General features: G+C 38.6%; 1 protein-coding gene and 1 long non-coding RNA gene across 2 annotated transcripts in view; one reads left to right on the top strand and one right to left on the bottom strand.

Moving 5' to 3' along the window:
• The window catches only part of LOC128850418 (uncharacterized), a 48,572-nt gene extending 41,524 nt beyond the window's left edge, over positions 1-7,048 (top strand). Inside the window, exon 4 of the long non-coding RNA XR_008447842.1 lies at positions 5,799-7,048. This is a non-coding gene — a long non-coding RNA (uncharacterized LOC128850418). The remainder of the gene's footprint in view (positions 1-5,798) is intronic.
• Positions 1,911-23,665, bottom strand: NREP (neuronal regeneration related protein). Its single transcript, XM_054054659.1, has 5 exons — positions 23,565-23,665; positions 23,411-23,458; positions 21,897-21,959; positions 7,828-7,905; positions 1,911-3,592 (listed from the first exon to the last, which is right to left on the bottom strand). Exons 3-5 carry the CDS (start codon positions 21,897-21,899, stop codon positions 3,467-3,469), a joined length of 207 nt encoding a protein of 68 aa, XP_053910634.1. The 5' UTR covers positions 21,900-21,959; positions 23,411-23,458; positions 23,565-23,665; the 3' UTR covers positions 1,911-3,466.
• Between the last annotated feature and the right edge of the window lie 986 nt (positions 23,666-24,651).

Below are 24,651 nucleotides of genomic sequence, written 5' to 3'. Positions count from 1 at the left end.
AAGGTTAGTTGTGCCATGGCTTTGTTAAGCTGGAAGAGATTCCTAGCCTCCTCCTCTAGCTTCCCAAGCCCCGATGTAGTGGTGCAAACATGGTGCTCACCCAAAACCCTTGTGTGCAGGAGGGTGTATTATATGTACACTAGACAGCAACAGATATGTGATGCATGCAGCACCATCTCAGAGAATCAGGATGCATAGTTTTTTTTCAAAATGTGCCTAATAATCATGATTCATGGAGCTCTACAAGAAAGACATGTATGGAATCCTAGGGACATCCCTTAAAATGACCATACCACTGTTTTTTAGGTATGGTTTCTCTGTAACTTTTATCCCTCTTTTAATTTTATAAAGCTGACGTGCCACAGCTACTACTGCTGATGCAAAAGCATATGTCACCTTTCTCTAATTAGGAAGATTCTATTAATCATAATATATATATTAAATCTTCTTTGGCAAATTTCAATCTCTAGAATGATAGAATATTAAACTTTGTCTTAGACGGTAAGGAGTCCTTTGTATTTATTATTAAGAATAAGACCTGTTATTTGTGGTATTCAAGAATGACTTTCAGTTGTAGTGGTTTGAACTGCTTTCTAACCAGAGTGTTAACTTGAGCCCAAACACAGTGCTTTCTGTTGTGTTTCCTAAGGTGAGATCAGTGGCCATTTGGATCAGGTGCTCTGCGTGCATGGTCAGTTTTCTGTGACACAACCAAAGTCATCATACCAAACTCAATTCCTGTCTAAATTCATTCAGTGGGATAAACAGTCAGGGCATGTGGAATTGCACTCTTTTGGTCTCATGACTGGAAAACGTCACAGAATCACAGAATCACAGAATCACAAGGTTGGAAAGGACCCATTGGATCATCGAGTCCAACCATTCCTAACACTCCCTAAACCATGTCCCTAAGCACTTCATCCACCCGTTCCTTAAACACCTCCAGGGAAGGCGACTCGACCACCTCCCTGGGCAGCCTGTTCCAGTGCCCAATGACTCTTACTGTGAAGAATTTTTTTCTGATATCCAACCTGAACCTCCCCTGACGGAGCTTCAGGCCATTCCCTCTTGTCCTGTCCCCTGTCACTTGGGAGAAGAGGCCAGCTCCCTCCTCTCCACAACCTCCTTTCAGGTAGTTGTAAAGAGTAATAAGGTCTCCCCTCAGCCTCCTCTTCTCCAGGCTAAACAACCCCAGCTCTCTCAGCCGCTCCTCATAAGACTTGTTCTCCAGCCCCCTCGCCAGCTTCGTTGCTCTTCTCTGGACACGCTCCAGAGCCTCAACATCCTTCTTGTGGTGAGGGGTCCGGAACTGAACACAGTACTCAAGGTGCGGTCTCACCAGTGCTGAGTACAGAGGGAGAATAACCTCCCTGGAGGTCACGGCCAGACCTACGTCTGTTAGCAACTGGTAGATCACTGCTAATGCTTTATCTGGTTTCTATGCTAAAATGAAACCAATATATGTTCTAAAACATACTTTTTCCTCCAATAAAAGTGTTTTTAAAGAGAAGACTGTAGCAACATTCTTTTAAACTGTATTACATACACTAGAAGAACAGCCTTTTAGTTCAGTTTATCAGAGGTGGAAAATGAAAGATACTATATTTGCCATATATAGCCCCACCATCTCCTTCTGGGATTACTAAAAATGGCATCATGCATCTGATCCAGCCACTCAGCAGTCTTGAAAGTGAAGTACATGACTACCATTGTCTGGCAGCTATCATTTCCCACATCCAGGTCTGGCATTTAGGTTATCTTAGTAGCTATTGTTTAGCACATAACAAAAGGAATCACCTTTTGCTTCACCAGATATTCCCCAAAAACCCTTTAGAAGCCATGAAAAGAACAAGTACAAACAGAAAAGGAGCCCTCCCATTATTGTAATAAAGACACAGAGACACCACATCTACCCTTAGAGCTTGCATATTTATTGAACAAATCCTACTAAAATAGCTAAAATACATTGGGTACTTGTAGTGCATTATTAAAGATCACATTGTTACAAAAGCCTGCATTTTCAGCAGTACACAACTGCAACTATACATAAATGCCACACCTGCTGAATATTACTTCTTGCTCTATATACAGCACAATAGACATATTTAATCTATTGGAAAGTAAAATGTACAAGAAAAGGGATACAGAAGGTAGGGAAAGGAAAGAAACCTAGGAAGTGCAGTGCATGCATTGGTATTTAACAGTCAGAAGCTAAAACAGTTCAGAACAAGGCCTGCCCTGTAAAGGAAGAGCTAAAAGACAGAGTTATATAAAAAATTAAGGTGGGCTTTCAGACTGTGTCTAACACAACAACACTCCATGAGTAGATGATACTGTTCAGTTTTGTGTTTTGTGTTGTTTTGTATTGATAATAGTCTGGGAGCAAGAACAAAAATGTAAAATCCACGTGTTGACAGTACCGTGGAAATGTACTCTTCCCCTTTAGGACTTCTCCTCCCAGAAGTTTGCAGTGTTTTTCTTACTATATCCCCTGTTTTATGGATTTGAAGAGGACATTAAAACTTGTCCCTTCTTTAAAAAGAAAAAATAAAAGACAAAAATCAAAAAGAGATTTTAAAAGATTGGTGGAAAATTATTGCTCATCTTTCTCTGTTAGGTGGATAGGAGTCAGAAAGGAGATTTTACGTAAATTACAGTTTTGTGATTGCTCCCACTATAACTGCATGTTTGTGAGTGGACCCTGATAGGGAATCAGTTCCTCACTTGTACACTATAAGTACTTACTCACCTACAGCACTGAATAAGAAAGCCACACTGAAGACACAAGTAAACAAGTCAGTCCAGTCTAAAGAACAACATTCAGAAAAACAAAGTACCAACACCTTCTCAGAACATGGAAATAAAAAATAACTCCATCAGAGCTACCTTGCCAAGGAGCATATTTAAAGTCCAAAATAGCACCATTCATCAGTGTCTCAAATCCCGTGGCAGCATCACAATCACTTACCACAAGGAAACCATGAGTTTCATACTACTTCTATACATCAAAAGAGTACTTGGATAAAATATAGAGATATACAGACAATCAATGAAAATAAACTACTAGGCTTGTTACATCTAAATGAAAAAAAAGGGGGACTCTCAGCCTCTGCAAGAAGCAGTTCTGGTTGGTGGAAATGGAGAGAGCGTTTTACCGGTTGCATGTGAGCAATGGAGTTTGAGTAGTGGAAGACATTGCTGTGGTAGAACCAGGCCTGAGGGCCCACCTGTAATGTTTGTAAACATGGATTCACAGTGTGAAATTCTGAGAGCTTTCGCTTGAATCAGAATGTTAAAAACTATTTTTTTATGACACGTTTGTCCACTGTTATTCCCTAAAGCAAGGCTCAGAGTCCCATAGTTTCTTCTTACACTTGATGATTTACACAGAAACAATTCCCGATATATGACACCATGACCTCATCAAACCCATACACCATATGTAATACAAATGGAGAAATCATGATTAAAAAGAGAAGAGGTAATCAATTTTGGTGAAATGGTGTCCATAGCCATCCACTGGACCCAGGCATGCCCCATCCACCTCATTTTTCTTCTTGCGATTTACTTCCTTCGATATGGGGAGGCTTCCCTGCAGAGGGGCAAAAAATGTCATTAGCTGTGCTTGGTTAGGCCCATTTAGTGGGGTTCTCCTTTTTCCTATCCTAAGGTTTCCACAGTTCCCTACATTTAGTTCAGAAGTAAACATCTACAAAACATACCTGAGTCAACCATAAATACTAGTGCCACAGAGAGCAAAGAATTGTTTAAAACCCCTGCCAGCCTTGCGGCATGAGAGGAAAATGCTTCAGTTTTGGGGACAAATGAGTGTGCCCCAGCAGCCAAAATGCAAGAGTTGAGTCAACAACTATCCGAACTTCTGAACTGGGGAATTTGGACATTTGTTGCAGCAGGGGAGACATGCACTATCCCATCAAAGTTACAGGAGAAGAAGCTGCAGAGTGACAAACCTTTCTGCAGCTCAACACCAGCTGCACATCTTTATGCTGTTCCTCAAATTTATTTTTCTCACTCACCCCAAAACAAGCCTATTCCTTGACCTACATAGTAGCCAGGACAGCTAAGGTCTAAAGCTGCACCTGCAGGTACTGTGTGTGCAGTAGTTCTGGCATATATATATATATGGCTGAAAATGAGTAATTACCTGTTTTGCACAGGTGAAGCACAAAAAAGGCATACACAGTGTCTCAGTATCATGAATACAAATCTCATGGCCACAAATTGGCAGACAGCACTGAGCTCCTTTGGAATTGTAATTCAGTACCAACTTGGGTAAACAAAAAACTAACAGTAATGGTACTATCTACCAATAAATTAATGTATTTGCTTGCTATTCTTAACCCAGAAGCTCCATTTCATGGTTCCACTTGGCCTTCAGTATAGAAGTATGTCGTAGTTATGGAGATCATCTTATTATTAAGAGAACCTTTCACAGCTTAGACCTCTCACCTTACATCTTAAGCACGTAGCATACACTAATAAGTGACTTCCCTATTTTCATTGAAAGGAGCACTCTAAAGACATTGTAGTGCATTGCTTGTCTCTGGACAAGTAAAGAGATAGTGTCATATCAGCCAGATGCTTCAGATGGGCTTTCACAGAATCACAGAATCACAAGGTTGGAAAGGACCCATTGGATCATCGAGTCCAACCATTCCTAACACTCCCTAAACCATGTCCCTCAGCACTTCATCCACCCGTTCCTTAAACACCTCCAGGGAAGGCGACTCGACCACCTCCCTGGGCAGCCTCTGCCAGTGCCCAATGACTCTTACTGTGAAGAATTTTTTTCTGATATCCAACCTGAACCTTTCATTAATCATATTTAACTGCTTACTGGCTGAAGTCTACAGCCATTCAGCAAAGCATATAAATACATGTTGCAGTTTAAACCTCAGAAGGAAGCCTTAAAAGCTAACCATATGCTTAAAGTAATTCGCTGATACTATGTCACTATGGGATGTTAAACAAGAAGAATTTGTTTAGCTAGTACTATTTTGTAAGTTACGGAAATAATCTGTGGATTTTGTATTTATGAGATCAGAATTGTAAAGGTGGGTTTTTTTGCCTTCATTACTTAGGACATGTTTGTCATATAAGTAGATTGCTTACAGTTTGTTTAAAACATTGCAGTTACTTTCTCCAAGTTCAATTTTTCTGAAGTGAGAGCTGCAAATTTCTCAATTAGGAAAAAACCACGTAGCAGTCTTACAACTACCAATACAGCACAATTTTCAGTAATTTTCCTTTCCTGGCTTTTCAAAGCAATAATTCTCACTGCAATGTCCACATTGACACACTTGCTTCTGCTGGCAATGAAGCCACTCCGTGGCTCTCCTGCTGTCTTTATCAGAGTTTACAGAATAAATTCTGGTTTCGGATAGATTAACACCCACACCCCCATGCTCTCCTGGATTCTGCACAGCATCAGCCAGGAGCAGTTTTCAGCAGAACACAGAGTAAAATTCTTTCCTACGGACAAAAGTTGCCCTCTCCCTTCAGGGCATCAGAAATTGAGAAACTGAGCAGACTTCAATCAGTACATATGTAGAAGGGCTCTGCAAGCCAGGGGAAGAAGTAGGAGTAGAAACATACCTTGTCTTTGCTAGAGCTAAACTGGGGGTTTTGCAAGAGACAATTTCAGAATGAAAAAAATAATGTTTAAATAATTGTGACTGCACGAACATGTCTCCTCACAGGACTCTAGAAAATTCTACACTCATGATAATATTTTTGCTTTTTTGTTGACTAAATTTGCTCCTTGTGTATCATTACAGGATATGAGAAGAAAACCAGAAACTTACACATGCAAACAGGCACACCACACAGACCAAAGGTCTGGGCAAATTTCCAAGAGCATTGTGTTGGGCAGTTCCTTTTCAGCTGTGAAAACAATCTCAGTCCTGAAATTCTGCCATACAATCACAAGATAAAAAGTCCCACATGACCCTTCTAGGTTTGGAAATAAATTGTCTTTAAGAAATGTATCCTTTCATATTTGTTGGTTGCATAAAAACAAAATAAAAGTACATTTATCTGAAAGAAAAGTTTCAAAATGCCTATTAATTTTACTTTATACTTTCAGTACCTCAAGATGTTTAGCACTGAGATCATAAAACTGTCGAGCTCAATAAATGAGCATTTTCTTCAGTATTCTTCAGCATTTTACCCTGATTAATTTTATAAGACAGATGAAAAAAACCAGATTCCAAAGACATCCAGTTTCTGCAAAGGCTAATACCCTGCTGGAAGCTAGATTTTGTGCAGCTAATATTCAAGTTGCTTTTGAAGATCAATTGTGAAATAAAATTTGCAGCTAGTTCTAAAAACTGGTCCTTGTAAATGCATGCCAAATGTCTTCTGAAGAATTACATAAAGGCTAGAAAGAATACATCATATTTAAAAAGCAGTAAACTAATCACTTTAAAGGAAAATTCTATAATAGTTTTTACTCATTGTGAAACAATTATGCCTATTGATAAACTTTTTTTAAGCTATGTACAGCTCAAAAATGTAGCTATTTATAAATCTAATATAGTGCAGCATTGTTACAAATTGTGCTGAAAATGAACATAGTCTCATTCCTGTATTACAGGAGCGACTTTATTTAATGATGAATGACAGCTTACTAAAAGCTGCTAATTTAAAATTTTAAATGAAAATAATCTATTTAACACACAGCTGATTCACAAAATTAGTGAATTCATTTATTATAAGGATGACCATACATAGCTCATTTGTCATAATCTGGCATTGAAATACTTCTTTTGAAATACTTCAAATGTAAAGAATGGTTGTGCAGCCATATATGTTAATTTGAAGACTGGCATGCTGGCACATTAGCCTGCAAATAGCCCAGCTATAAATTTTAAACCTTCTTTTAGAAAGAAAAAGTGTGGAAAATACAGTGTTATCCAGGTGGAAAAGCAGAGTTTCGTTAACAGGGAGCTGGAGCCTAGGTAATAGTTGAAACTTAAAACAATTTTCCATGTGCTCTCTCCATTACTTACCTGTCTTTTTTTGCTAGATTTTGAGTCAGTAATGAAAGAGAATATGAAAATAAAACGTGTACATTCTGTAGCTCTGAATAATGGTTATATTTTTTTACTTAAATTTCAAATCCAGTTTCACATTTATGAAACCAGCAATCATAACAGAACAAAATCTTATGAATCTTATCTCACAAGCCACTTCTACATTTATGTTGGGGTACTTCTTGTCAAACTCAGATGAAAACTGCCATGCTTTGTACGCTTGTTACTCAAGCCAGGTAAAGCAGAAGCAGAAAACTTAACAAAGAAAGAACACTACCACTGCCTCTGTCCTCCTTGTGTGTTATCATTGACTTTCTTATCTGAAATGCTAAGAGAGAATTGCCAAAATCAAACATTCAAAACTTAGATGTCAAGATTGTAAAATCACGAGACAGGCTTAAGAAATAAGACCTCTTGAAAATTAGTATCTTTTCTTTCTGATGTGTAGCCAGCAAGAGTGCATGTTCTCTGCACGCCTGAAGGCTAAAAACATCATTTTAATATGAAAGCTAAAATCCTCAGTTAACTGCCTGGCTCAAGGAGCCAAGGCTTTAAGAAAAACAGAATACCATGAGACTCGTGATGAAATCATGAGAGCTGGCTACTCTCTTGAAGTAGTAATAAAACAAAATCCATTGAACTTTCAGTGTTCAGGGTGGTTTGTTGTTCAGTTTGTTCAGGGTGTCCCCCATCCCTCCCACCTTCCCTCCCTGAAAACGATCATCTCAGTAAACTATTTATTAGATGAAAGAAATTACATAAATAAGTTTACCTTTGGAAATCCCCCATCCCCTTGGCTGGTTGGAAAGATTTTCTGGCTTACCCAAATCGTTAACCTTGGTTGATAAACCTGTAGCGACATAAATACACACAATTTCTTACTACCAAAGAGAGATTCATTAAAAGCAATCAAATGGTGTTTGTGTGACAGACCACATTGCTAAAACTGACAGTCTAAGTCAACAGTTTGGTCCGGAGACCTAGCTGTGTTTTACACTAAGTACATATTTTCAAGTACCCATGACAATAAGATCTGTCCCCAGGGTATTTTCAACTATATTGTTTATGGCAATCTGCATTCAACAGGCTTTTAAAAAACAGCATAAGATGCATTTTTTTTTAAATCTCTTCAAGAAATTCTCTATAAGAGGATGTCCATAATAATAAACTTACTGAGGATATTGTGAGACTACACATGCATTCTGTTCTGCCAGAAGTCACTGGTGAAAGGCTGTTTAATGAAGATGATTACTTTTGCTAACGACTGCAGGAGACAAGGGCAACACCTTCTGATAATCCTTTCACAATGAACTGTGAACTAGAATTTACTTTCTAAGATCATTGACACAGCTATAATTCTGTGGTAGGACCATAGATTTTATACGTTACAGGAACTCCAACCTGTTATAAAAGACATATGATAAAATAGCTGGCAGCAGGATTTAATGGTTAAGGTACTGGTCTATGACTACTATATCAAAATTTTACTACAGAAAATGAGTGAGATCCAAAGCCAGCCAGTGACTACGCTGGAAAGCTAGAGTGAACAAATACACCCCAGTTACAGTGATTTTGAGCTGGGGACCTCCTGTGCTTCAGTTTCTCAACTTCAGGAGGAAGATTAGGACATTTCTTCATCTCACTCCCTTTACACACTGAAATGGTTAGGTACCAGTTGCATACAATGCTGAAGATCTTAAATTTTATTTTCCTACCGGGACTGGCTCCTGGGCCTTCATGGTTTTGTGTAGCAAACTCTTTCTGCACAATGCCTGAATGTCAAACTGCCAATGTTTTGAGCTGAACATTATAAATTCCACCATTCAAACTGTTGGCACTTTGGGAATCAAAATCTGCCTTATCACTTAAATCGCTGGTGGATCAGCTTTTCTCACCTGCTTACGACTGTGTTTATAATGAAATCCAAGGGATGTTTTCATTTCTGTGGAGATGTGATTTGATTATTAGTTGTCACAGCTGGACTAGGTGTAGCTTGGAGGAATTATCAAATTATTTGAATCGTCTTTCCAAGAGAAAGTCCTGAACTTTGCTATAAAGTAGGAAACAGAGGATGGGAAAATTAAAAGGCAGAGCCCAAGGCAGTGCCTGCCCTGATACACTTTCCCATGATTTTCCACAGTACTAACCACTGTGCTTTCACCTAATTAAAACATTAGATTTTATTTTGTATTTTAGAGTTCTATAGGATCTCAGACAGGCCAATTAATATCTCTGAGCATGGCTGACATAGAATAACTAATACACAGAATCAAGCACCCTGTGAATTCACTAGTTAATGTTCACATTGAATATTTGAGACACTTGAATGAAAGACACTAAGTAAGCCCTGAGCTCCCCTGTTGCTATTTATAATCACTGATTACTCATCCTGCAACTATGCCTTGATTTTGTTGTGGAATCATACTCTTTGTATGAAAACTCATGGTGAGAAACAACAATAGCAGTTCAGCCCTACCACAGGACACGTGTTCTTAAACGAGCAAAATATACAAAAGTGTATATTTTCCTATAGGAAGAAGGAATAAGCATCAGAAAAAAATATTACTCACTATGACAAATATGAGCTTCTCTGTTTTCCATGGAGTTTGAGCTGTATTCAGGTTAGCCTATAAGCCTCATCATCCCTATTAATAATTTAGTAGGAATAAAATAAACACCTGCCATTGAATGACAAAGAAAGGATTCTCTATTTAAACTCATGAGAACTTAATGGGACTGCAGTTTGAGGGTGGATTTTGTGAGTGATACGGGAGGAAAGGAGTGTAAATTGTAAAATATACTCCTAACTATGCTCCGGAGTTAAAAAAAGAAAACAAAACCCCACTATCACACACAAAAAAAATCCTACACCACACCCCAGCTATCTTTCACAGTAATTTTCTGTGGAGAAAAAAAAAAATCAACATTGTCATATTTTCTTAATACTTCTTCAAAAACAACTACCATGGGCAATACTGGAAGATAATAATCACTTGGGCCTAATCCACATGCAGTAGCTATTCTACTATAACTGTACCAAAATTCTGAATGGGCAGCCAAAATACTTTGAGTATTGCCTTGTAAGCAATGCTGAAAAGCCAGGAAATCATGGTTTGGATCCCAGCTAAATGAAGGAAGATTCTGGAATGCAAAAAAAAAGATGCAGGTTTAGAAAAGTCCACTCAGGACTTTTTGCAATCCACCAGAAGGAAAATAAAATAAAAAAAAAAAAAATGTATGTCTTGCAGAAACTATTTAGATGTTCAAATATACTGATAACTAGGGTGTTCGAAAAACACAGTAAGAACTTTTAGTCAATTACAGTGGCTCAAAACAACTGGTATTAATATTTCAAGATGATATGTAGAAAAAGTGCAAAGAAAGGCTCCATTACAGAGTGGCATGCAACTCTTACAACATTCCAGCTGTTAGCATGAAGTAAACACTCCTAAATAAATGCTTCCATTGATACACACCGTATTTTTGTTGCTTAGCATTTCCTGTGTGACTGTTATGTGATCACAGGCTTGGCTTAAATAACCGAAGTATCAGGATTCAGAACAGAATTACTGAACTTCTGGATGGACTGAAAACTAGTTATTGCAAATCCACACAATGCATGAGCCATATGCTGACTCAGATTGATAGCGTCAGTGTTTGATAAACATAAGGGAAATAATCAAGCTAGTAAACTTCACCCATAAATTGTCAGAGTGGATCACCCCTAAACACCTGATGAACAGCATATAGTACCCTTGGAAGCCTGCCTTCCTTGCAGAACATGTAATACACAAATCCATTCATTCCCACCTTGAGAAGTCAGGGACAAAGAAACCCACTGATCTGGGAAGCGCAGGCTGAGACCGCGCTCTACAACAGGCCATTCTGCCTGAATCATTGAGGCCAATTTGAAATAGGAATTTCTATTTATGAAAAATATGTCTTCCATTCTTTAGCCTCCTTTCATTTGAAAATACACAAATAATAATAAAAAGGATTAAAAATCAGGAAAATCAAAGGTGGAAGAAAATAGATGTCCAGTCTATATTTACCAGTTCTGACAGCATCTGGACTCCAAAATTATTTACTGCTTCTTTTTTTTTTTTTTTCCCCAAACCACAAGGATTTCTAGAGTAGACTCTTTCTTTTCTTTTGAGTAAACTCTTCTTTTCTCCTCTGCCCAACAGAGAAATTTCTTTTTTTTCTCTGTTGCAAGGACTGTTTATTGAACATTTCAAAACTCTAATGCCTATTCTTCCATTTAAGCCATGTCTTTTTTTAAGAGCAACAGGAGGGGAGCACGAACTTTTACCCAGCTTTAAAGCAGATACATAAAATAATTTTGACAGAGCTGGGCTAAATCAAATGTATCAGTCACATCAAAATGCTAAAATTAATTTCTCACTACCCACGCATCATTCCTACTCACTGAGAGGATCTTTCAAATGTTCAGATACATTGATCAAGAGGAAAAATACTCCAGATTTAAGGCATGCTAAACTTAGTGAAAAAAAACACACTCTTGTTAAGAAACCAGCAAAAAAGCCCCTGGAGTTACTTTTTCTATCTTTAGGTTTTGGGTTTTTTTTTTTTTCATGTGGACAACAACTGAATTCCTGTTCAAGTTCAACTCAAGACTTACAGCAGCTGAAATCAACTGCAGTCTGGATTTCTAAAATGCAAATTTAATGAAAAAGACCAACTGCTCTGAGTACATCAGCAATCACCTTTTAAAAAATTTCAGATAACTTCTTTATCATATAAACTAATGTGGCTTGGGGGCCAAAGCATGGATGAAAAGAAAAAGGGAATGACAAGTTGTCTAGAAATTCCCAATTCCAAATGAAAGGTGACCATCTCTAGTAATTATCCACTAGCCCACCTAAGAGAGCTAAAAATAAAGAAAAACAAAGCAAAGACGGAAACTTTTACTATATCAGTCGACAGTATAATAACACACACAGATGTCCATGTGGTAAGAAGCAGAGGAGTAAAACGATAGGTGTATGTGTTGGAAAGAAGGAAAGAAAGAGGCATGATCTTTTCCTCTACAGCACTAAAACTACGCTTGTGCAATTATGGAGACCGAGGGCCTCGTGTGTTTGTAGTGCCCAATCCAGAACAGAGAGGCCATCCTCCTACCATGGTCTCTTGAGGATGGGTTGTACAGCCAGAAAGGAATGCTGTTCCTTCTTTCTGTACCTATATGTCTTTAGAGTAGTTTGGGGTTTTTTTTCACCACCACTCCTGTGCTGCAGTGACAGAAACAATGGTACTAAGACTCCTAGAGGAAAAGGCATAGATGTCAACATCTCTGTGCCTGGGCTCAGCATCGCTAAAAGAGGCTGGCAGATTTTCTTGCCAAGTTGAGTCCTAATGCACTTTCTTTTGCAAAATATTATAACGTAGTTGCCTGCTAACTTCACACAGTTATAATTTTGCAGGTTTTGTAAGTTTCTGAATTACCAACTGGTTTGAGCTGTAGTGACTTTTCCCAGCACATTCTGCCATGTGCTTCTCAATCCTCCGACTGCCTCCTACTGCAGTAAAGAGTTCTCTGTAACTAACAGCCCACTATCACAATCCAGATGCACAAACAGAAAATCTTACTGCACCACTGCCTGAACACCAAATAAACTATTCTGTTAAAAAATCTAATTAATTTCAAACAAAATTGAAAGGAAAGCTTGTGCTGGGATCAATGTATTTACTTCAGTGCAAATGGTAAACTAATGCTTCCATCTACAGTAGTTTATTTTTAACACTGTGAATGGAATATTGTGAAAGTGTATAATATTTATGTCCACCATGTTCCTAAACCTAGTATGCAGGATATAATACACAGAGCTTCTGTTAGCTGAATAGTTGCTGATTCTCAAGGATTCAGTTGGGCGGCAGTCTGCTATCAATCACCTTTGTCTTCTGAATCTTCTGGGGAGGGCAATGACAGGGCTACATCAAGAGTGGTCATCATTACTCATTACTTCAAAAAGTCAGTGAGGTTTTAATGAACATTTGTTATATTTAAGAGGCTGTACTCACGATAAAATGGGATGCTGCTGTTGTGATAGGATGACTCTGAAACTCTGAGGAACCTTTCCCTACTGAAACATCAGAAACTACAACTTGCTCAAGCTAAAATGTAACTTAATTACTTTAGCTTAATTATTTAAAAATATAGTGAACATGTTGTTTAGCAGGTGTGATGCCTGTCAGTGTTGTGAACTTGATCACCATTTTTTTGGTCTCCATCACAACCCTGAGCCTCTGGTTGAGGTAAAGTGACAGCTACCCCTAATAACTTGTCTTCACATTTTCAGCATACCACAACAGCAGTTTTTTCTATCAGTCCTGCTTTCCACATCAGTGCCATGAACATTTCAGAATCAGTGGGGCAAAAAAAAATTTACAATAATTTTGCTTGGTTAATTTCACACAGCAAATAAAGGTAGATAAATGGTTTGAGAAAACTGATGAAGAGTTACATGGTCACTCTCCTTCTGTCTTGGACTGATCCAAATGGCCCACCTTTTCTGGTGAGCCTTTACCTACAATTACAGGAAGAATTAATATATGGCAGTACATCGGCAGAATATGGCAGGACAGCTGCACACCTGAACTTGCCTTTGACTTCTATGCATCAGCATCATTTGCTGGCTCTGCCTTTTCATGGGGAAGATATTACTGCTGCTTTTTATTCCGCCTCATCTGATGACTCAAACACACAACCACACAGAGATGAAAAAGCCTAAATGAGACAAGTATGCTTTTCGTTGCATCCCTGTCTCCATGCTGCACATGAATTAGCAAGTTTATTCATTGGGATTTTTTTTTTTTTTTTTGCAGTCCTTGTTCATCACTTCTGCAATTTCTGTCAGTTTCACATAATGTCATCTGCTCCTTCCCTATACAACATAAGGCAGTGACCTTGGAGGCAGCCTTTTCTAGATTTTAAGTACAAAACTTCTCATATAAGCCTATCTTCATCCATCATTTCTTCCATTATTCTTAAGATTTCAGTTCTCCAGGCTACACTGATGTGTCTGCTCCTATGTAGTCTCCTACTTCGGCTCATCTTGTCAGCTTCTTCAAAGAATTCACTCCTGTCCTCATCTATGCCATAAAGGTTGCAGCTTTCATGTATGTACTTCTAAAATCCCATGACATATATAAGAAAATTATATAAGTGACTGTGCAAAATCTGCTAAAACAGGCTTTTAAGACTAATGGGCTCTACTGCTGCAGAGACCCTTGCTGCAGAAAAGGATGCTGGTAGATCCTAAGCACTCAGAGCAGGTACAGTTTTCCAAGAGGTCTCTTATGTGTCTACTGGCCTCCAAAATTAAGCAAGTATGGTATTGAGGAGGGGGAAACCACAGTCTTATCTAGCTTGAGTATATAGTCAGCACAGCCCTGCCAGATTATTCAGCTGGTAAGAACCCTCAACAGAAACTTTAGCTGTCTTCTTGCACACATGATAAGGTTACTTATAGAAAACATTTTCTTTTTTTCCTGAGTCGCAATATTTCCCACACCACCTGAGTGTAATGCAATTTTTAGGCAGGGAGATCAATTTGCACTTTTCTGCGCTAGTCAGGATGAATCTAGCTTGTATGCTGTGAGTGCTCTCATGCTGCCTTTTTTACTTCATTAATTTGCAAAAAAAAAAAAAACTGCAAAACTTTGTTAATATTTACCACGCATATGAAGAGTAAGAGACAAAGAAATCAAGTTGTACATTGTGAACGCTGCCATAAATGCTCATCCAACTTCTGATTGAATTAATGAATTTAACAAAGATACTCATCACCAGACTATCATAGTCCTTGAAAGGAAAAGAAATGTGATTATTACAGAACAGTAAAAAGAAAAAGAAAAGCATATTATATGAAAAGTTCCATTAACCAATGAAATGGCTCCAACTACTCTATTCCACCAGTAAATTTCTGTGCATGAATGCTGAAACTGTAAAGAATTACAGAAAAATAACCAAACGAGCCCCCCAGAAAACCAAACTCAAACCCCAGTGCAATCCAGCACCTTTTCCACTTCATTTGGTTTGTCTCTGCACTATAATGTTAGCTTTGTTATTTTTCTTAACATGCACACAGAGAAAAACAACAGTAACAAGCCTGAGAATTAAAACAGTATTTGAGTTTTCAGCCAATTAGGTATGAGTTTGTAATTTACTCTTCAAGTGCAATAAGGTAATGAAGAGTATAATTAACAACTAGTTGTATCTTCACCTAAGGTAACTGCAGAATAAGACGCAGAAGCAAGTCTCTTCTTACAAAGTCAAGTGAACACAGCATGACAACAAAATTCAGGACCAAAGGCTAAACAGTTAAGTTTTTTGGTAGTTTCATACACAATGCTGACAAAATACTGGACCAACAGAAGAGGGAAAATAAGCAGTGTGGTCCATTTAGTCCAGTCTTCTTGCTCCACTGAGTTTTGATCTTAAGGACCTTAAGGCAAAGGCTAGCAAGAACAGAGGCTACTAGGGGAATCACAAAGAATGAGAACAGAGACAGCCCAGAATAATGCTTTTTCTGTATGCTCTCCCACTTTTCTCCTTCCAGTTTGAGGGTATAGAAAATGTACACATCAAGTTGAACACCAAAACATTTTGTTTTTCAATATCCTATAGATTTTCTGAATTAATGGCCCGGATACTGTAACTTGCAGAAAACTCGATACAGTTTTGATGAAAACTGTTGTGTTTGTTTAACTTTGTTTAAATTTCTCACACATACCAGAAAGATGATCAGAAATCCAACAAGTGACGTCGTTCTCCAAGTGACGGCAAGCTTACTGCCTCTGCTGACTGCTCTTCCGCAGAGCCGAGCCATGAAAGCCTTTTCCTCATGACCAACCTCTTGCCAAACCAGCATATTTTAGGCAAGTATTTAAAGCCCCACTAGTACTCTCAGAAATGGGAGACAGAACCACATAGTGTAGCCAGTACTTACCTCCTTAAAAGAGATGTAACACCACAGTTGATGATATTGTAACAGGAGCTCAAAAGCATTATGGTACATTTACCTGCAGTAACGTGTTACCTTGATCTAGCATCCTTTAATGTAGCCTAACAGCTACTTCAAATACAAACCCACAAACTGTATCATGTATGTTCTGTAGGCTGAAAGCAATGAAACATATGTTGTTTCTGCTATTCATCTAATGAGGGTACACACAGGAAAAGAACTTTTCCTGCCAAGTATTGCTTTGTATGGGTATTGTTCATAGTGCATTATATAATTACCTAACAGAGACATTAAAGATGAGGACATCTACCAGCATTTCCACAGGATTTTCTTCTGCTAGCAGGAATAGAGTTCTTTAAAATCATACTCTTTCATGATAGAGATTATTTACAGCTAAAGTCATGTTAAAACAAAGAAGGAAGATTCATTCTTCTCTAACTTAACCTTTTAGGAGTAGCTCCGTGATGCCAATGTATGCCTTCTAACCATCAGTGCTGTAAGAACTCAAGAATTCTTCCTGATAATGTACAAATTAAGCCAAGGCTTATACCACCTTTAGTGAGAACACACAAACTTCTTTTAACTTTATTTCAATTTACTCCCACACAGGTACGCTACACCAGTAGACAGACAATAAGGTTAGTGCCAACAAAATTAATCCAGAAACATTTCTTCCTCCAAGATGAGAAAACATTACCTGTTCTCAGGGTGGGCTTTTCAGTTTTTTGTTTAAAATGTAGTATTTACATAAAGAAACACCAGGAATCCTCCCAGGAACATCTACATAGGGGTTCATCCAGTAGTGCTACTGTGAATTTGCTAGACTAGCAGTCTAAAATGAATTTCAAGTAACCCTCAAACAATGATTCATAGTATCATTCTGCATTAAACATTTGAAAAGAACATTTTTGCACCTTTCCAGATTGCACCCTCAACCAATATGGTTTAATGAGGTGAATAAATATTTGAAATAAAAACAAAATACAAATATTTAAAAATATTTTATTAAAATAGCCTGTCCTACTAGATGAAATATGTTTATGAAGTCATTGTAGGGCTATTAATTGTAGTCTCTTTACCCTCCCTTTAGCAATATGCACAAGAGCTCAGGTGTGGGGCAGCAGAATTCTGATACAAAAAAAGGTGAAAAAATTGTTGGAGATGGCTTTAGACCCTGAGGCATAAAAGTCAATGATGTCATGACTGTAGTATTACAAGGCCTATGTTATTTCTTAACTCTGATTTTCCAAGATCTCAACCTTTGTGAAAAAGAAGTTCATTAAAGATTTGTCCTGGACGAAGTATTATTTAAAACTCCAATTTCATGTGTCAACAGAGTTCTGTTCAGATAAAGTATGGTTGTGCATAGATAAAAAATTCTAGCATCTAGAGCATGCATGTTTCTGTCTGGTAGATACACATATATACAGAGATTTTATCTTTCAATGTGCATACAAACTGTATCACAGAAACAGTATCTGTAGGTTTGGACAAAACTTAGATTTTTTTACTTCAATTTTTTTAGCCATAATCAAGTAAAGGTGTTTTTCTGCATAGCTGAACAGCTGATCTGGCAGAAGCGTTGCAAAAACTGACTTTGTACTTCTCCTTATTTATTTTGTAAGCTGGAAAGGCTTTAATTTCCCCTAAGATTTCAGGAAACAAGTGGCATTGAGCAAACTGCACCCAATGTCTTCTTCAGGCACAATAAACACATCTAGATGGCCAAACCCGCTTAGCTTTCATCCCTCTTAATTACTTCTCTTGACCAAATTCTACTCATGACTAGACACGAACACAAGAGGATCTGGTATAGTCCTACATCTCCTAAGCAGTTCTGAACTACCATAAAGAAGATTACAGTTACAGACTTTATAATAATCAACAAAGAAGTATGAGTTTTCTCATGCCAAACTAGGAGGTGCATTTGTCCAGTGTTTTCCTAGTATTAGGCTGGACGTGATGTGTCATCCTAGTATCTTGTTCTTTTTATTCCTCCAAGCATATAAAAGGCTCAAAATAATGCTTGTCTCTGCCAGACAGATCGCAGGCTGGATTCTCTGCGGGTAATGCTAAAGTTATGAACAGTTGTTTCAGCTGAGGTGCAATCATTTTATAGACACAGAAAATCACAGAATGTATAAAGATATCTGTATATAACTCAGTGGAGAAAGGTTTTTAATGGCTAAACTGGGATGACATCATAAATATGTTTCACCTCATGAATACCTTCACCTAACTTAAATGATGTTATACATTTCCCTATGAACTGCAAAAAAATAAATAGGATGATGACATTTTTCTCTTCAACCAAATGCAGGTCGTTATTTCTTTCTCTCTGATTTAATGAAGAAAAGCTTCTTCTCCAACTGTTTTGTCTTCAAAAGGCCTTTATCGCAATTTTCTCTTGCCCCCTCCCCAGTAAGATTATAAACTGCAGAGAATGTAAACGATAGGATAACCTCAAAATTGATCCATCCCAAATTACCTCCTTCTAGGGTCTTTCTTCTTTGGGATGACACAGCTGTACTATTCAACAGCTAGTCTAGACACTCCACACCACTAGTACTTAAGAAGAAAACCATCTAATTATGGTTAATGAGCTGCTCTAGAATATTTTTTGTTTATTTTTTTAAGGGAGGTCAAACTTAAATTATTAAGGCTATATCTGTTTACTGACATATACCAATAAAAGTGTTGCTAGTTTAAATTCTTTAGCACCTGCACTGAAAACTCTCTGAAGTCCAGACATAAAGTGCAATGCAAGCAAGGGAGAAAGCCACACTTGAGTGCTTTAGAAGAAAACAAACAGAACACTCTGTCATGTCAAGTGTCTAAAATGCCCGTTTGATTTCTTTCTTTAAAAACAAACATTTACAATTATAAAAAACACACCTTTCCTAGTTTTGCCAAAAGTCTTCTTTGAGGTCACAGAAAACAATAATTAAGACTTCCTTCGGTTTTTACCCCTTAATTAGCACTGAAACCTAAATTTGTATTATATGACATACAGCACTTTCCCTGAAGGTGGTATAAAGAAATTCTAGCATTCCAAGTAAAAAGAGCAATTAAAATCACCTCATGATTTTATGCATTGCACTTAAATATAAGAGGTTCTTTCTTCCTTCAGGTAGTCACTTTAAGGAAATGAACCAAACACACATAAGCACAGATCCTCAAATGGCAGGTGTTCGCGTGTAAGATAGCTCAACATGTCCAACAGTTAAAATTACAAGAAGAAAATACACCGTTCTGGCTTTTTGTTTCTCTTTACATTATTGATAATGATATAATACAACTGCAAAAAAAAGATTAATTAGCGAGGTATGAGGAAATCCTAATTCCAAGTCCAGGTATATGAGAAGCAGCATTGAAAACTAATGTGCCAAGTTATTTGCACTTACTTGTAAGTAATTCAAGAAACATTTCATGGAACAACAACATTAAGAAACTAAGAAGGTAGGACAGTGAAGTTAAACCAAGAATTATTTGTTCTCACTCAACAAGTTTCTAGTCACTCTTAATTTTACTGTAAGCTTAATTAAATAATTAATGAACTTCCAGTTTAGCAGAGGAATAAGCAGGCCATTTTCCCCTGTTTTAAAGTTTAGTTCAGCCTGGTGAAATGTGGCAGCTAAATTTTCACTGACCAGTGAAAGCAGCACAGAGCCTTTGCTGATGCTGTTATATTAAAAACAAAGTAAGCACTTTTACAATCATCACGTATCTCAGTGTAGTAAGTGTTGTTACGTAAAGAAGAATTTTTCCTGCAAATTAGAACAGCTTAGGAGACACTTGAAATAAATACAAGAAACACGCCAAAGACAAGTGTGTCCACTACTGCAAGGAAAGTATGTCAGCAGTCTGACTTTAAATTACATTTGGTGTTACTGTGCCAAAAGTGAAAGCAAGGGAAAAAAGGGTTGTGCTGGGGGAAGAGATTCTGCCAAGTATCACATCTTAAGCAAACTTGCAAGCTGGGGCAAAAACTAATCTTTCTTAAAATTGAAATTCTGATTAACATTCACCAAAAAAACCCCCAACCAAAAACGTGGAATTAGGGCTTCTCATAACAAATAAAAAACTTTTCAAAACCAGCCAAATTATATTTTTGTTTATGTTACACTGCAAAACAAACAACAGGATTGGGCAGTTGGGTAACTACACTTTATTTCCCACATCTGGACAGTTCTAAGTTGCATTTTATGTTTCAGCCTAGATACTGGCTGTACAAAACTGATTTCATTGACTACTATAGGAACCTTGCTAGATTTACAGAACCATCTGTTGGTGAAAATCAGTGGCTATTTTATGCCTAACTAGACTTAAAATAATCCTTTGTTCCATAGATAGGCATATATTGCACATAACAGCCTGCATATCTAAAAATGTGGGCTGATTGTCACCTTGGTGTTGGTAGGAAAACAGTTGCCTTATCCAATATTCCACAGTTGTGTGAACAAAATGTATTTTAACATGAATTCTATTTGCAGTTTAAGTGAATCATTTCCCTTTTAATTCCCCACCCCCAACTATTCATTTATACACAGATGAGCAAACCACTTTGGTGAAAGTAGGTTCCAGAATAGACTAAAACTTCAGAATTTGCAAGTTTATTTTTGCAGATAGGAATGATATAAAACAAGGAGCCAAAATGAAGAAAAAAATGCCTTTATAATAGATTACATATTTGCTTACCTTAAACATCCTCTAATCATCCCTCGCCCCCAAAACAAAACAACCCCAAAGAGAACCAGAGGAGGAGACTATAATTAATGGAATTGATTTGACCCAATCTTATTTAGAGTATGTACCTGAGAACCTCACAATTCAGAAAACATTCTGTGCAATGCTACTTCAGACAAGCTATTTCCCATAAAAAGTATCATAATCAAAAATCTGTTATTATCACGTAGCACCCAAACCAAATCATATTTATGTCAGTACATGTATTCATACATGCTTCAGTGATAGCTGCATCTTAGATCAAGAAAGCTATATGGCTACATAGCTTCTAACTAGTTTTGCCTACTTTATGTACTTTTTCTGTAAAAAGCAATTTTCTTTGTCCTGATGATTCTGAGACAGACCTTCTCACATCATTTTTATAGATACAATATATACACCATATTTATGGTATATCATAACTATCACCTTTAGAGAGTAATCTAGATATATAACATTTTATCCTTTAAATTAGCTATTTGTCAGCAGTATAATAAATGGGCTTTAATCATTAAAAATATAAATACAACCAGAACTGAACAAAAGGGATTATTGTGGAATACTGTTCAACAAATATATTTCAACTCAGTGCCTGTAAGTTCAGTTAGGCTGAGGCCTAGCCATTTTTTCTGGAATAGACTTGAATCACAAAGCAGTACTAACTTTCTGAAAACATTACCATAACAAAATTTAGTTTGCGTCTTATATACTTCTCTGACATACTAACATTAAACCTGCTTCCCTTTACTAAGTGCAGTGACCTATTTCTGCTTTTGGGGAGGAAGTTGGCTGGGCTGAAATTATTGGATATTGTTTTGTTTGCATGTATTCATCCATGTGTTATGATGTGCATATTTCATTGTAACCTAAACCCTTCTTGTTTCAATTAAATAAGCCTTACTGCACAAAGAGAGATTTCAGATTTTTATTCAAAAAATGCAAGAAAATCAAAGATCCAGCATATGGAGGTTTTCAGAGTACATCAGTCACTGTATGGCAAATTCCCATAGGTTCAAGAAGTATGTTTCATAAAGGTCATATTTATAAATGAGTATTGGGCATGGGGAAAGAAGGTTTGTATTTATACAAAAAAAAATGTGGATTCTTTGCTAAAGCAACTAATTCTTACCATTTTTAGATTCTGTTAAGTCTTGGGATTGCAGTTTCTCTCAAGTGGCACACGGAGAACAATCTGAAATCAATTTAAAAAAATAAAAAAAAATGAAAAAAAAAGTGGAATTACAACTGTCACAATATTTAATAAATATTTTTTGCACAACAGTGGGTAAGCCAAGTATAAGCTTCAGTGGTTAAGATTAAAGTAATGCAAATTATACTAACCACATATATGCTTACATATCATGCATTTCTCCACTTCGGTGGTCTGTAGCCTTAAAATATAGGACAAAGGAATCCCTGTTACCTGGATTAGCAGAAACCTACGCTATTCTTAGCACTTGGTACATCTCTGAAGAGCCCTATACATAATGGTTAACGCACCTGAAAATGAGTCAAGAGGACAAAAAAAGGTCACCCTGCTCTTACTGTAAAGGTGGTCTGTGGTTAACAGGCATACTACAAAGTGTAGATTATTGCAATCAAGAAACAAGTGTAACAGTGTCAGGCTTTCACAACGTAATGGCCCAGAGAGTAGGTATTTTTGGAAATGGCACTGCATTACATAACCTCCAGTTTTTCTCTATTCCAACCCCCACCCCTCATTTTAAATAGGGAGAGGAAGAAAAAAGAGACTAGGTCCTACCTGATTTAAATGGTACCTTAAATTACCACTAGACTGAATTTGTAGCATACCTCCTTTTTCAGTTTTCATTTAGTGACAAAATTTAAAGTTCTCTTCTACTGATTATATATTTCTTACCTATAGTGTGTATGTATGAAATGTAATTAGGTATGAGTCATATGTTTACACACACACATACATATTGGATTTAAAACTGCAAACTCATATCTATAAACACACAGAGAAATGTTTGAAACAAAGCACATCACTAAATGTTCAGCAAAATATGGTTGGTTTTGTTTTCGTTGTTTTTTTTTTTTTTTTTTTTCTCAAAAGAACCACCCGAAATTTAACTGCTGCACATGCAAAAATGCAGAAGGCTGTTGCAAGAATGACTGCTTTCTAAAAATAAACCCAGCAGCCTGAGAGGAATCCAGTGTCAGGGTGGAGAAGAGGGAGATTCGTTTTACAAGGGAGAAGAAAAGAGATGAAACCCCAAATCTAGAGCCTTGCATGCATGATAAAAAAGCTAAGTGCATTCGGTTAAGAAAAGCATTTTTTTTTGTGTTTGTGGAATGAAAAAGCAAAAAAAAAAAAAAAAGGTTTTAGAAAAACACTTTAGTCTCCCCTTGCATGTTTTTAGAAAAACCCCCAGCCTAGAAACCCAGCCTTAAAGCATAAAGACAAAGAGTTAAATACATATACTGCACGTTTTTCTCTTCTTCTTTAAGAAAGCCTGTCTGGAAACGTGCACCGAGAGGGGAAAAGGCAAGCTGCAGCAAAGTCCAGCTAAGGACAAAAGGAAATGAAAATAAACAGAGAGAAAGAGAGAGAGAGAAAGAGAGAGAGAGGATTAATTAAAAAAAAATAAAATTCTGTGGATTGGAATTGCATATACTTACAGACAAAAGCCCCCGCTCTCTGCTCACTTTCTGTCCTTTCTACATGATCTGAAACACAAATGTGGATTAAAAAAGGGCAGCGTGCTACAGAAGGGAATTTATAGTTGGGGGAGTGGAGAGAGAGGGTAGGGGGTGTGGGGAAGAATGACTGCACCTCTTCCAAAGTGCAGCCTTGGAGAGAAAAAAAAAAAAAAAGGAAAAAAAAAAAGGGTGGGGGTGGCTGGGGGAAAGTCTCTGTCTCCCTCCCTCTCTCTCAGGCTGGATTTTGGTTGCCAGCGCTGGTTATATCGAACAATGAGCTAATTCTGATGGCAGCTGGCTGGCTGCCATTCCCCCCCCCCCTCCTCCAACCCCCTCTCTCCCGGTCCCCTCCTTACACATCCACGCTCCCCCTGCCTCCCCCCGCCCGCTGCTGCGGCGACAGACTGCTTAGTCTGCAATAATCCGCAGCCCCTGTGCGTGTGTATGTGTGTGTGTGTGTGTGTGTTGAGAGAGAGAGAGTGTGTGTGTGTGTGTGTGTGTGTGCGCGCTCAGGGGGGTGCCGGGGGGGGGGGGGGGGGGCGCCCCGAGCGGGGACTGAGCGGTGCGCGGGGGGGGTGGGGGGGTGGGCAGCCACACGCTGTAATAATAACCCGGCAGCAAAGGGCATCTGAGGAGAAGGGGAGGGAGACGGAGGCAGCCAGCGCCTGTCTGCGAGAGGGAAAAAAACCCGCGATGGGCGGGGAGGGAGCGAGACGCCGCGCCGTGACACGGGGAGGGCGAGGGGGGACCGGGCGGTGCGCGGGCGCTGGGATGCGCAGCAGATTGTGGGGGTCAGAGCCAGCCTTCGAGGGGTGCAGAGTGGGCGGGGGCCGCAGCCGAACGTGGGGCGCAGCCTCGGGGAGGTGCGGGATGCGCGGGAGCAGCCGCCTGCCCCGGGGCGGGGCAAGATGCGCGGGGCGCGCAGCCTCGGGGCGGTACGCGGGGCTCCGTGCGCTGGGATGCGCAGCTGAACGTGGGGCGCAGCCTTGGGGCAGTGCGGGATGCTCCCGGCTCGCAGCCTCGGGGCAGGGCGCGATGCGCAGGGCGCTGGGATGTGCAGCCGAACGCGGGGCGCAGCCTTGGGGTGGTGTGAGATGCTCGGGGTGCGCAACAGAATGTGGGGAGCAGCCTTGGGGTACTGTGGGATGCTTGGGGCACGCAAGAGAATGCGGGGTGCGGCACCAGCCACAGAAACCCCACGGGATGTTGTTGGGGTGGTC

Source organism: Cuculus canorus, chromosome Z (genome assembly GCF_017976375.1).
Source record: "Cuculus canorus isolate bCucCan1 chromosome Z, bCucCan1.pri, whole genome shotgun sequence".
Classification (NCBI taxonomy): Eukaryota; Metazoa; Chordata; class Aves; order Cuculiformes; family Cuculidae; genus Cuculus; species Cuculus canorus.
Note: the sequence above shows the minus strand (reverse complement) of the source record. Positions and strands in the feature narration are given on the sequence as shown.

Coding starts and splice junctions, on each gene's coding strand:
- NREP (XM_054054659.1), bottom strand. Junction 3,593..7,827: donor GGGATGGGGGATTTCCAAAG/GTAAACTTATTT, acceptor GCCCCTCTGCAG/GGAAGCCTCCCCATATCGAA.